Here is a 14,411-nt window from a genome sequence, read left to right on the forward strand (position 1 = left end):
TAGGAGTCCCTTTCAAATCTATGATACTATATCTCCCTGTGTGTGAATCATATATATCTATGGCTGGATGGCTCTTTGTCAGGAGGGCTTTGATTGTGTTTTCTTGCCCTGGTGAAGGGAGTTGGACTGGATGGCCTTAAGTGTTTTCTGTTGGTCATGGGTTTCTGTGTGGGAAGTTTGCCCCGATTCTGTCATTGGTGGGGTTCAGAATGCTCTTTGGTTGTAGGTGAACTATAAATCCCAGTAATTACAACTCCCAAATGTCAAGGTCTATTTCCCCCAAACTCCATCTGTGTTCATATTTGGGCATATGGAATATTTGTACCAAGTTTGGTCCAGATCCATCATTGTTGGAGTCCACAGTGCTCTCTGGATGTAGGTGAACTACAACTCCCAAAGTCAAGGTCAGTGTCCACCAAACCCTTCTAGTGTTTTCTGTTGGTCATGGGAGAACTGTGTACCACGTTTGGTTCAATTCCATCATTGGTCGAGTTCAGAATGCTCTTTGATTATAGGTGAACTATAAATCCCAGTAACGACAACTCCTAAATGTCAAGGTCTATTTCCCCCAAACTCCACCTGTGTTCATATTTGGGCATATGGAATATTCGTACCAAGTTTGGTCCAGATCCATCATTGTTTGACTTCACAGTGCTCTCTGGATGTAGGTGAACTACAACTCCCAAACTCAAGGTCAATGTCAATGTCCACCAAACCCTTCTAGTGTTTTCTGTTGGTAATGGGAGTCCTGTGTACCACGTTTGGTTCACTTCCATTGTTGGTGGAGTTCAGAATGCTCTTTGATTGTAGGTTAACTATAAATACCAGCAACTACAACTCCCAAATGACAAAATCATTTTTTTGTGTGGGATAGTAGGTGTCTTGTGGCCAAATTCGGTGGCAATTCGTCTATTAATTTTTGAGTAATGTTAATCCCACAAAGGAACATTACCCAGCCTACCTATCCAAACGGATCTCTTCCTGCGAACCCTCCAGGAAGTTAAGATCGTCTGAGGAGGCCCTGCTCTCGATCCCATCTGCTTCGCAAGCACGCTTGGCAGGGACAAGAGATAGGGCCTTCTCTGTGGTGACCCCTCGGCTGTGGAACTCCCTGCCTAGGGATATTTAGATCAGCCCCTTCCCTCCTGACTTTTCGGAAGAGAGTAAAAACTTGGCTCTTCAAGCAAGCATTCAGAACCCCGGAATGAATAGTCAAGTTTGAGATGAAGAATGACCCAGGAACGGCCAAGACGATGAAACGGATGAGGATTGGAGCGAGAGGATATAGCTCTTTTTAAACAGTTTTTGTTTAAATGCACTTAATTGTTTTTGCTTTTTGAATGTATTGATGGCATCGAATTGTGCCGATATGTAGACCGCCCTGAGTCGCCTGCGGGCTGATATGGGCAGGATATAAATAATGTAAATAAATAAAATAGAGAGAGAATGTAATTGTGTAGTACATATATATGTGTGTTTATATATATATACATACACACACACATACTTCACAACTACATATTGGAATATTGTGTCCAATTCTGGGCACCACAATTCAAGAGAGATATTGACAAGCTGGAATGTGTCCAGAGGAGGGCGACTAAAATGATCAAGCGTCTGGAGAACAAGCCCTATGAGGAGCGGCTTAAGGAGCTGGGCATGTTTAGCCTGAAGAAGAGAAGGCTGAGAGGAGACATGATAGCCATGTATAAATATGTGAGAGGAAGCCACAGGGAGGAGGAGGGAGCAAGCTTGTTTTCTGCTTCCTTGGAGACTAGGATGCAGAACAGTGGCTTCAAACTACAAGAGAGGAGATTCCATCTGGACATGAGGAAGAACTTCCTGACTGTGAGAGCCGTTAAGCAGTGGAACTCTCTGCCCCCCAGTGTGGTGGAGGCTCCTTCTTTGGAAGCTTTTAAACAGGGGCTGGATAGCCATCTGTCAGGGGTGATTTGAGTGCAATGTTCCTGCTTCTTGGCAGGGGGTTGGACTGGATGGCCCATGAGGTCTCTTCCAACTCTTTGATTCTATGATTCTGTATTCTACATGTGGAGAAAGGTGGGACAGAAAATAAATAAGGATGTAAATAAAATACAAAAGAAATTTGTTTTAAAGGGAATGGAGGGAGAAAACGTGTCGAGAAGACAGGGAAGTGTCCAGTTTATGAGATGGCATTCGCCATCACATAGCACTGACCCATGGTGGTAAATAGGAGTGCCAAACTGCATTAATTCTACAATGTAGATACACCCCCAGATAAAAAGCAACGTTGGTGGAAGAATCAGCAACCAGACCCAGGAATTGCAGTATCTCTGTATCTGGAATCACAAAGGAAATGCTATGTATTAATCACATTTACTGCATTACTCCCTATGCCGGAGCATATTACATCCAAAGAAACGTGAGATAAAAATCACCACTATTCAAAAGTATTAGTTCTGTGATCACAGCTGGGGATCAAGGGATCCTGGATCCGTCTCTCCAAATGTCAGCCCAGGTAGATGCCACAGTTAGGAGTGCTTCCAACCAGTTTAGGCAGATACACCAGCTGTGCCCCTTCCTAGATCAGGACCTGAAGATGGTGGGGCATACGTTTGTAACCCCAAGGCTGGACTTTGTGTACCAAGTTCGTACCAACTTTTGTACCAAGTTCGTAAACTCCAGCTGGTCCAAAATACAGCAGCCTGATGGTTATTTGTTATATTTGAAATCTAACTTATCCTTGGACAACCGGCCAAGATCAATCTCAGGGATCAAGCTCAGAAATCTTTATTATCTGATTACAGACAAGTATGCACACTATAAAAAGCTAACACAGACTGTACAGATATAGGATAATTTTCACCTCATTGACTATGCATTTCCTACAGGTCTTGCCACTTCCTAAGCATTTGAATGGCTTTTGGCCCGTGTGGGTTCTCTGATGGCAATAGAAGGCGCTTCAATCGCTGATGTGCTTTCCACACTCCCGGCATTTATACAGTTATACAGGGAATTTATACAGGGAAGAGCTCCTTGCCCCACCCCAGCCATTCCATAGATATATAAACCCATTGTCCTAATTCCAACAGACCTCATACCTCTGAGGATGCTTGCCATAGATGCAGGCGAAACGTCAGGAGAAATGCCTCTAGAACATGGCTCTATAGCCCGAAAAAACCCACAAGAACCTAGTGATTCCAGCCATGAAAGCCTTCGACAATACATTTATACAGTTTCTCCCCAGTGTGGATCCTCGGATGGGAAGCCAGGTCTGAAGCTCTTGTGGCACTTCAAGCTTTTGTAGGGTTTCTCTCAGGATCATCCCTCCCCTTCCTTCCAATTTGGAGCTAAAGCGTTATATATTTTTTGTTTTACAAGACACACACAAAAACCACCAGATTTTTTTCTTCACATAATAGTCGCATCTCTTTTTAATGGGAAAAAGTGTGACTATTTTGCGATGAAACATGGTATTTATTCTTTGCCATATTTACCCTATATAGCCATGGATAAGTCGTCTTGTTGTATAAGTCAGGGACAGCTATTGAGGCCAAAGTTATGGATTTTGATATGACCCATGTATAAGTCGAGGGTCATTCCATGGAGAGCAAAAGTGTCAGTGTCCCCCACAATTTTCCCATCAAGACATACAAAAAAGCCAGAAGCAATGCCATGGCAAACAAAGTAGAAGGGCTCAATGCTTCTTTTAGGGCCTTCCGAGATGGACAAGTCTCATGCCATTCACCCATCTGTTCAAAGAAGGGGAATGATTCTATTTTTACAAGATTTTAAGGTACAGTACTCAAATTACTCAACGAATAAGCCTACTCAGGGTTTCAGGGTTGAGTTTTTAACAAACATTTCTGTCTACATGGGGTATCTTTCTTGATTCCAAAACTACATCTGGTGTCTGGAAGCCTTCAGGCAAAGTTCCTTCCATGCTCTAAGCATTTAGGTTTGTTTCCTCCTGTGGTTTCTTTGGTGCAAGCAAAGACTTGTTTTCTGGGTAAAACTCTTTCCGCACTCCAGGCATTTATATGGTTTCTCTTTCATGTGGATCCTTTTATGCACAGTAAGTCTCCAATTCAAACTGAAGCTCTTTCCGCATTGCAGACATTTATATGGTTTCACTCCTGTGTGGGTTTTTCTATGCACATAAAGGCTTTCTCTAACACTGAAGCACTTTCCACACTGCATACATTTGTATGGTTTCTCTCCTGTGTGGGTTCTAATATGCTTAGTAAGGTAGTATTTCACATGGAAACTCTTTCCACACTCTGCACATTTATAGGGTTTCTCTCCTGTGTGGATTCTTGTATGTGCAGTGAGGCTTTCTTTCACGCTGAAGCACCTTCCACACTCCAAACATTTGTATGGCTTCTCCCCTGTGTGGGTTCTAATATGCTTAGTAAGGTACTCTTTCACATGGAAGCTCTTTCCACATTCCATACACTTATATGGCCTCCCTTCTGTGTGGGTTCGTGTATGCTCAGTAAGGCTTCCTCTCACACTGAAGCACATTCCACACTCCACACATTTATGTGGTTTCTCTCCCGTGTGGTTTCTTGTATGCAGACTGAGGCTTCCTCTAAAACTGAAGCGCATTCCACACTCCTCACATTTGTATGGTTTCTCTCCTGTGTGGATTCTATTATGCTTAGTAAGATACCCTTTCGAATGGAAGCTCTTTCCGCACACCAGGCATTTATATGGTTTCTCTTTCATGTGGGTCCTTTCATGCATAATAAAATTCGTCCTCCCACTGAAGCTCTTTCCACATTCCACACATTTATATGGTTTCTCTCCTGTGTGGATTCTTCTGTGCACTTTAAGGCTTGCACTCACAGTGAAGGTCTTTCCACAATCCAAACATTTATACGGTTTTTCTCCCGTGTGGGTTCTTTTGTGCACGTCAAGTCTCCATTTCGTACTGCATCCCTTTCCACAATACACACATTTGTATGGTGTCTCTCCTGTGTGGGTTCTTGCATGCACAATAAGGTGTCCTCTCACACTGTAGCTCTTCCCACACTCCAAGCATTTATATGGTTTCTCCCCTGTGTGGATTCTTCTGTGCACTTTAAGGCTTGCGCTCAGAGGGAAGGCCTTTCCACAATCCACACATTTGTGCGGTTTTTCTGCCATGTGGGTTTTCTTGTGCTCGTTAAGTTTCCAGTTCGTAGTGTAGCTCTTTTCACATTCGCCACATTTAAATGGTCTGTCTCCTGTGTGGGTTCTTCTCCGCACACTAAGTTCCCCTTTCGCACTGAGGCTCTTTGCACACTCCACACATTTAAATGGTATCTCTCCCGTGTGGATTTTTGTATGTACATCAAGGTTTCCTCTCACACTGAAGCTCTTCCCACACTCCACACATTTACATATTTTTTTGATGGTGTGCATTACTCTGTGCGCTCTGAGGCTTGCACTCACAGCGAAGGTCTTTCCACAATCCTGACATTTATATGGTTTCTCTCCTGCGTTGGTTCCTTTGTACGTTTTCTCCTTCTTCTCACTCTCCCTCCCATCTTTGCCTGGAACAGAAAGAAAAAGGAATATTTCAATAAGTTAAAGGTTACATCAGTGCCTCTGGCTTCAGCCACCTTCCCAAAACTTGCAGAATTACTGCTTTTCCACACCACTTCAACTGACATGGCTCGATGCTGTGGAATATTGAGAGTCGTAGTGTTACAAGAACCTCCAAAGAACTGCCAAGTGTGATTGTGCTGAGCCAAACTACAACAGCCAGGATTTCATAGCATTGAGACATGACAGCTAAAGTGCTGTTGAACTGTATTAATGCTACAGGGTAAATGCACTCATGGTGAGCTCTTGGATCAGGCATGGGCAAACTTTGCCCTTCTGGAGTTTTGTGTGGCGGACTGTAAAATAAACCACATGTAGTTCACGGTTCATCAGCCCACACACTGCCTTGCCAAAGAAACAAAATATGCCACACAGGTGAAAGAACATAGAATCATAGAATCAAAGAGTTGGAAGAGACCTCATGGGCCATCCAGTCCAACCCCATTCTGCCAAGAAGCAGGAATATTGCATTCAAATCACCCCTGGCAGATGGCCATCCAGCCTCTGCTTAAAAGTTTCCAAAGAAGGAGCCTCCACCACACTCCAGGGCAGAGAGTTCCACTGCTGAACGGCTCTCACAGTCAGGAAGTTCTTCCTCATGTTCAGATGGAATCTCCTCTCTTGTAGTTTGAAGCCATTGTTCCATTGCATCCTAGTCCCCAAGGAAGCAGAAAACAAGCTTGCTCCCTCCTCCCTGTGGCTTCCTCTCACATATTTATACATGGCTATCATATCTCCTCTTAGCCTTCTCTTCTTCAGGCTAAACATGGCCAGCTCCTTAAGCAGCTCCTCATAGGGCTTGTTCTCCAGACCCTTGATCATTTTAGTTGCCCTCCTCTGGACACATTCCAGCTTGTCAATATCTCTCTTGAAGTGTGGTGCCCAGAATTGGACACAGTAGTCCAGGTGTGGTCTACCAAGGCAGAATAGAGGGGTAGCATGACTTCCCTAGATCTAGACACTATGCTCCTATTGATGCAGGCCAAATCCCATTGGCTTTTTTTGCCGCCACATCACATTGTTGGCTCATGTTTAACTTGTTGTCCATGAGGATTTTTCATGTCCATGAGGATCTTTTTCACACTAGTAGTTTACTCTTATTAATTCAGAACAACTTATGTACAATATGATCAGTTGCATCAACTCCGAATCCCTCTTTGAAGGTGAGAGGGTCGGTATATAAAACCTCGAAATATATAATAATAATAATAATAATAATAATAATAATAATAATAACAATAAACTCACTAAATGTCCTTTCAGAGAGATTCAAAATACTATTTCTTTGTCCATGTGAGAGACCTTCTTTCAACAGCCAAGAAGCAAATCAGTCTCTCTCTCTCTGCTTCTCCCTTCATCTCTCTCTGCGCCTGCATAGCTCAAGCCTGAACAAAGCTTGAACAGTATCCAAAAGTCCCAGGCTCAGCCTGCTCCCCGGGCATTGCCCGATCAAGCAGCTTCATGCGTCTTATTTTGCAGCTGACACACATTAACTGATTCCTTGCATGCGCCAACATTCATGACTTCAACTCCCACAATTCCTAATTGTAATTTTTAATTACCAAAAATGTGAGTCAAACACTGCAAGAGTTAGTGGGCCAAAGCTAGCATCGTCCTGAGGAGAGTGAGTAGGCCGAAGCCTGCTAGAGTTAGTGGGCCAAAGCTAATGTTGACCTGAGGAGAGTGAGTAGGCCGAAGCCTGTTAAGAGTCAGTGGGCCAAAGCTAGGGTCATCCTGAGGAGAGTGAGTAGGCCGAAGCCTGTTAGAGTCAGTGGGCCAAAGCTAGTGTCGCCCTGAGGAGAGTGAGTAGGCCGAAGCCTGTCGGAGTCAGTGGGCCAAAGCTAGCGTCGTCCTGAGGAGAGTGAGTAGGTTAAAGCCTGTCAGAGTCAGTGGGCCAAAGCTAGCGTCGTCCTGAGGAGAGTGAGTAGGCCGAAGCCTGTTAGAGTCAGTGGGCCAAAGCTAGTGTCGCCCTGAGGAGAGTGAGTAGGCCGAAGCCTGTTAGAGTCAGTGGGCCAAAGCTAGTGTCGCCCTGAGGAGAGTGAGTAGGCCGAAGCCTGTTAGAGTCAGTGGGCCAAAGCTAGCGTCGCCCTGAGGAGAATGAGTAGGCCGAAGCCTGTTAGAGTCAGTGGGCCAAAGCTAGTGTCGCCCTGAGGAGAGTGAGTAGGCTGAAGCCTGTTGGAGTCAGTGGGCCAAAGCTAGCGTCGTCCTGAGGAGAGTGAGTAGGTTAAAGCCTGTCAGAGTCAGTGGGCCAAAGCTAGCGTCGTCCTGAGGAGAGTGAGTAGGTTAAAGCCTGTCAGAGTCAGTGGGCCAAAGCTAGCGTCGTCCTGAGGAGAGTGAGTAGGCTGAAGCCTGTTAGAGTCAGTGGGCCAAAGCTAGTGTCGCCCTGAGGAGAGTGAGTAGGCTGAAGCCTGTTAGAGTCAGTGGGCCAAAGCTAGCGTCGCCCTGAGGAGAGTGAGTAGGCCGAAGCCTGTTAGAGTCAGTGGGCCAAAGCTAGCGTCGTCCTGAGGAGAGTGAGTAGGCCGAAGCCTGTTAGAGTCAGTGGGCCAAAGCTAGTGTCGCCCTGAGGAGAGTGAGTAGGCTGAAGCCTGTTAGTCAGTGGGCCAAAGCTAGTGTCGCCCTGAGGAGAGTGAGTAGGCCGAAGCCTGTTAGAGTCAGTGGGCCAAAGCTAGTGTCGCCCTGAGGAGAGTGAGTAGGCCGAAGCCTGTTAGAGTCAATAGGCCAAAGCTAGTGTCGCCCTGAGGAGAGTGAGCAGGCCGAAGCCTGTTAGAGTCAGTGGGCCATAGCTAGTGTCGTCCTGAGTGAGCAGGCCAAAGCCTGTTAGAGTTAGTGGGTCAAAGCTAGTGTTGTCCTGAGTGAGCAGGCCGAAGCCTGTTAGAGTTGGGGGCCAAAGCTAGTGTCGTCCTGAGGAGAGTGAGCAGGCCAAAGCCTGTCAGAGTTAGTGGGCCAAAGCTCGTGTCGTCCTGAGGAAAGTGAGTAGGCCAAAGCCTGTCAGAGTCAGTGGGCCAAAGCTAGTGTCGTCCTGATTAAGCAGGCCGAAGCCTGTTAGAGTTAGTGGCCCAAAGCTAGTGTTGTCCTGAGGAGAGTGAGTAGGCCGAAGCCTGTCAGAGTTAGTGGGCCAAAGCTGGCGTTGTCCTGAGTGAGCAGGCCGAAGCCTGTTAGAGTTAGTGGGCCAAAGCTAGTCTCGTCCTGAGGAGAGTGAGCAGGCCGAAGCCTGCGTCATCCTGAGGAGAGTGAGCAGGCCAAAGCCTGTCAGAGTTAGTGGGCCAAAGCTCGTGTCGTCCTGAGGAAAGTGAGTAGGCCAAAGCCTGTCAGAGTCAGTGGGCCAAAGCTAGTGTCGTCCTGATTAAGCAGGCCGAAGCCTGTTAGAGTTAGTGGCCCAAAGCTAGTGTTGTCCTGAGTGAGCAGGCCAAAGCCTGTCAGAGTTAGTGGGCCAAAGCTAGTCTCGTCCTGAGGAGAGTGAGCAGGCCGAAGCCTGTCAGAGTTAGTGGCCCAAAGCTAGTGTTGTCCTGAGTGAGCAGGCCAAAGCCTGTCAGAGTTAGTGGGCCAAAGCTAGTCTCGTCCTGAGGAGAGTGAGCAGGCCAAAGCCTGTCAGAGTTAGTGGGCCAAAGCTCGTGTCGTCCTGAGGAAAGTGAGTAGGCCAAAGCCTGTCAGAGTCAGTGGGCCAAAGCTAGTGTCGCCCTGAGGAGAGTGAGTAGGCCGAAGCCTGTTAGAGTCAGTGGGCCAAAACTAGTGTCGCCCTGAGGAAAGTGAGTAGGCCGAAGCCTGTTAGAGTCAGTGGGCCAAAGCTAGCGTCTTCCTGTGTGAGGAAGCCGAAGCCTGTCACAGTCAGTGGGCCAAAGTGAGTATTGTATGTGTCAGAATGCCTCTGTGTATATGTTTATTTGTGTTATGGAAATCTTGTTGTTGTACATTGTGCAACCATATCATTTTACTACCAAGAAAAGCCTCCTATGGAAGAGATAACATTGCTCTGTGTGTTTTTGTTCTTTTTCCACTTTAGCCTACTGGTGCTGCTAATAGGTTACTCTGCTGTACATTCATGGGAAGGGTCTTTTGTTAATAAGCCCACTCGCCCAACGTGGATGGCCATCTGTCGGGGGTGTTTTGAATGCGATTTTCCTGCTTCTTGGCATAATAGGGTTGGACTGGATGGCCCATGAGGTCTCTTCCAAATCTATGATTCTGTGAATCTATGATAGATAGATAGATAGATAGATTGATTGATTGATTGATAGGAGGTACATTAAAAATGTGCCTGTTCTGACTTACATACTTAAGAACAAACCTATAGAATCTCCCTTGTTCATAACTTAGAGACTGTCACTATATATAAAAATTATATTACACGAAGGATCCTGGAATGGATCGCTTGTGTACTATGAGTTTCCACTGCAAGGGACACAATTCAAAATGAAGCTAAATGGTTGAAATTAGGAGCTCTATGTCAAATTCTACATTTTTCCCAATCAAAACCATATTCAGCCTAATTGACGAAGCAACTTTCGAAGCCTACAAGAATCATAGAATCCTAGATTTGGAAGAAACCTTGTGGGCCATCCATTTCAACCCGTTCCTGCCAAGAAGCAAGGAAAATCGCATTCAAAGCACCCCTGACAGATGGCCATCCAGCCTCTGTTTAAAGGTCTCCAAAAAGGAGCTTCCACCATACTGCAACGCAGAGAGTTCCACTGCTGAACAGCTCTCACAGGAAGTTCTTCCTCATGTTCAGATGGAATCTCCTTTCCTGTAGTCTGAAGCCATTGTTCCATTGTGTCCTAGCCTCCACAGCAGAAGAAAACAAGCCTGCTCTCTCCGCTCTAGGGCTTCCCCATACATATGTATACATGGCCCTCGTCATGTCTCCTCAGCCTTCTCTTCTGCAGGCTAAACATGCCCAGCTCTTGAAGCAGCTCCTCATAGAGCTTGTTCGCCAGACCATTAATCCTTTGAGTCACCCTTCTCTGGATTCATTCCAGCTTAGAGTCAACATCTCCCTTCAATTGCGGTGCCCACAGCATTCCAGGTGTGGTATATTTTCATTACCTTTTGAACTATTCAATTTTACAGCCGTGATTTCAAATTCCCCTTGATCTACCTCAGGGGTCCTCAAACTAAGGCCCGGGGGCCGGATACGGCCCTCGAAGGTCATTTACCCGGTCCTCGCTCAGGGTTAACCTAAGTCTGAAACTATTTGAAAGCACACAACAACAACAACAACAATCCTATCTCATCAGCCAAAAGCAGGTCCACACTTCTCATTGAAATGCTAATAAGTTTATATTTGTTAAAATTGTTCTTCATTTTAATTACTGTATTGTTTTAAAGTGTTTTTTGCACTACAAATAAGATATGTGCAGTGCGCATAGGAATTCATTCATGTTTTTTTCAAATTATAATCTGGCCCTCCAACAGTTTGAGGGACTGTGACCTGGCCCGCTGTTTAAAAAGTTTGTGGACCCCTGATCTACCTTATACTGATATCATTTATTTATTGTCCACTTTGATTATCCTTCCATCCCAATACTATCACCACTTGTTCGCACTCAATCATAGAATCATAGAATCAAAGAGTTGGAAGAGACCTCATGGGCCATCCAGTCCAACCCCCTGCAAGAAGCAGGAATATTGCATTCAAATCACCCCTGACAGATGGCCATCCAGCCTCTGTTTGAAAGCTTACAAAGAAGGAGCCTCCACCACACTCCGGGGCAGAGAGTTCCACTGCTGAACGGCTCTCACAGTCAGGAAGTTCTTCCTCATGTTCAGATGGAATCTCCTTTCTTATAGTTTGAAGCCATTGTTCCTTGTCCTAATCTCCATGGAAGCAGTAAACAAGCTTGCTCCCTCCTCCCTGTGGTTTCAGGGATGATTGTTAATACAAACAAAAGACTTTGAAACAGTTGAAATCCAACTTGCTAATGCACCGAAAGATAACCATCTGAAGCCTAACCCTGCCAAGACACACGTGTGTGCTTTCCACCTACGAAATCGTGAAACCAACAGGAATTTGAAAGTTACCTGGGAAGGTCAAGAGCTTGACCATAATTTCCATCCTAAATATCTTGGTGTCACCTTAGATGGAACACTAACATATAGGAAACACTACATGAACACCAAGCAGAAAGGAGCTGCACGCGATAACATCCTGAGGAAACTTACTAATAGCGCATGGAGTGCAGACCCAAAATTCATAAGAACAACCGCCCTGGCCTTGTCTTACTCAACTGCTGAGTATGCTTGCCCTGTTTGGCACAAGTCTGCTCATGTGAAGCAGGTGGACATAGCATTCAATGAAACATGCAGAATAATCACAGGATGTCTTAAATCTACATCTGTTGATAAACTCCACAAGCTAGCTGGTATTGCCCCCAAATGTGCATTTGCTGCCAACTGAGAGAGAAATAAGGTTGAACACTGTGAAAGCCACCCACTGCATAGCTATCTGCATAGCACCAAGTCCTCCATTTCTTTTGTTATAACCCAATCAGTTCCTAACATTTGGTTTGACACATTTTGTGTTGTCTTCCAGAAGTATTGTACCCCTAATAGGCCCGAATTGTCTTCCCCAAATACAGCCACACTCCCTCCTTAGCCTAAGGAAAGGGGGATGGAAATGACAATGTTTAGGGATACCTGATAAAGAGGGACGAAGAGGAAGCAGGCTCCACTCGTTTTCGCTCAGCACTGTTGCACTCCCATTGCCCTCTTCCTTCACCACCCACCGGAGGGGTGCTCCCTGCTTGGTGTCCGGCTCAACCTCATTGGCCTCTCCTGCCGGGGGTATTTTGCATTGCTCTGGCTTTACATCGGGGCCAAGAGCATCCTCCGCAGGGGTCTTCTCCCTGGCAATTCCCCACGGTCTGCCATCGCTTCTAACAGCTGGGGCGACATCATGGTCTTCTCCTGGTTCTTTTTTGCACTGCTCTGGCTTTACATCGGGACCAAGAGCGTCCTCCTCAGGGGTCTTCTCCCCAGCAATTCCCCAGAGTCCGCCATCGCTTCTAACAGCCGGGGTGATGTCAAGGTCTTCTCCTGGTTCCTTTTCGCATTGCTCTGGCTTTACATCGGGGCCAAGGGAGTCCTCCATGGGAGTCTTCTCCTCAACATTTCCCCAGGGTCCACCATTGCTTCTCCCAGCCAGGGTGATGTCAAAGTCTTCTGGTTCCTTTTTGCATTGCTCTGGCTTTACATCGGGACAAAGAGCATGCTCCTCAGGGGTCTTCTCCCCAGCAATTTCCCAGTGTCTGCCATCACTTCTCCCAGCTGGGGTGATGTCAAGGTCTTCTCCTGGTTCCTCTTTGATCACTGACGTGTTGCAGTTAAACATCTTCTGACAGTGAAAGCAGGATCAAGATGTATCCATTCTGTTGTATAGAGATACACAAAAGTAAGGTACAATAACTACAACTTGTATTTTTATATATATGTAGTGCTAGCCGTCCCCTGCCAAGCATTGCTGTGGCCCAATCTCATGATCTGGAAAATAAAGTAATGAGAAAGTATTGGTTTCTAATATATGTAATTTTTTATGCTTGTGGGTAAACAGTATTTCTTGCTGTTTCTTTGTCAGTGTTAATGTGGTGATTGTCTGGTTTGCCTACTCTGGAACATGCAACATAGAATTGTCCTTTTTTAGGGGTCCCCTCACATCTATGTATATCTATATCTATGGCTGGATGGGTCTTTGTCAGGAGGGCTTTGATTATGTTTCCTTGCCCTGGTGAAGGGAATTGAACTGGATGGCCTTAAGTATTTTCTGTTGGTCATGAGGTTCTGTGTGGGAAGTTAGCCTCAATTCTGTCGTTTGGGGGAGGGGGGGGGTCAGAATGCTCATTGATTGTAGGTGAACTATAAATCCCAGTAACTACAACTCCAAATGTCAAGGTCTTCTTCCTCCAACCTCCATCTATGTTCATATTTGGGCGTATGGAATATTCATACCAAATTTGGTCCAGTTCCATCATTGTTTCAGTCCACAGTGCTCTCTGGATGCAGGTGAACTACAACTCCCAAAGTCAAGGTCAATGCCTACCAAACCCTTCTAGTGTTTTCTGTTGGTCATGGGAGTCCTATGTGCTATATTTGGTTAAATTACATCATTGGTGAAGTTCAGAATGCTCTTTGATTGTAGGTGAACTATAAATCCCAGCAACTACAGCTCCCAAATGACAAAATCAATTTTTTTGGTGATGGTCACTCCTTGAATCAGTGCTATGGAGTCCTGGGCGTTGTGGTGTCTGCAAGGTTTGAGCCTCCTCCTTCTCCCCAAACTACATCTCCCAGGGCTCCATACCACTCAGCCGTGGCATGTAAAAGTGGGGCCAAACTGCACCCTTACTTACCAAAAGGAACTAGTTCCTAGTAACGACACTGCAGGCAACGCGTTACCTTCTTTCCTTCCAGCTCTCCTCTTCCCCCAGTTTGGAAAAAGAACTCCTTCCTTCTCTTCTCTGGCCACGCCCCCTCTCCCCTTTTGACCAATCAGCGGCGCGTGAGGGGAGAGCTCCTGCCAATGCGCTTCTTTCCACCTTCTGATTCAATGGGACATCCCCGGAAGTGACGTTGGGGATTCCCACCCGTCTTCTCTAGGGCTGCCCACTCTGTCATTTTAACCCTTTCTGGACCAGCAAAAATATAACAAACGAATATACTTGAGGGATATGGCTATATTTATTCACACACACACAACTAGCTTGGGGACCCGGCGCTGCCCGGGTTATTTGAGATAGGCATTGTCTGTCTGTGCTCCAATTTTAGTCTAGATCCAATGTCTGGTGGGTTCAACGGGTGCGGGCGAACTACAACTCCCATATGGAAGTCCTTTCGTCCATGTTCCATCCTCC

General features: G+C 45.9%; 1 protein-coding gene across 2 annotated transcripts; it reads right to left on the minus strand.

Moving 5' to 3' along the window:
- Positions 1-2,753: 2,753 nt before the first annotated feature.
- Positions 2,754-14,077, minus strand: LOC132765293 (zinc finger protein 665-like). 2 transcript variants are annotated; one of them, XM_067465216.1, is made up of 3 exons: positions 13,957-14,077; positions 12,202-12,932; positions 2,754-5,516 (listed from the first exon to the last, which is right to left on the minus strand). In XM_067465216.1, exons 2-3 carry the CDS (start codon positions 12,893-12,895, stop codon positions 3,934-3,936), a joined length of 2,277 nt encoding a protein of 758 aa, XP_067321317.1. In that variant the 5' UTR covers positions 12,896-12,932; positions 13,957-14,077; the 3' UTR covers positions 2,754-3,933. The 2 variants fall into 2 exon arrangements, with proteins under 2 accessions (XP_067321317.1, XP_067321316.1); XM_067465215.1 differs by having other exon boundaries at positions 13,911-14,077.
- Positions 14,078-14,411: the final 334 nt, after the last annotated feature.

Source organism: Anolis sagrei, chromosome 2, assembly GCF_037176765.1.
Source record: "Anolis sagrei isolate rAnoSag1 chromosome 2, rAnoSag1.mat, whole genome shotgun sequence".
In the NCBI taxonomy this organism is placed as follows: domain Eukaryota; kingdom Metazoa; phylum Chordata; class Lepidosauria; order Squamata; family Dactyloidae; genus Anolis; species Anolis sagrei.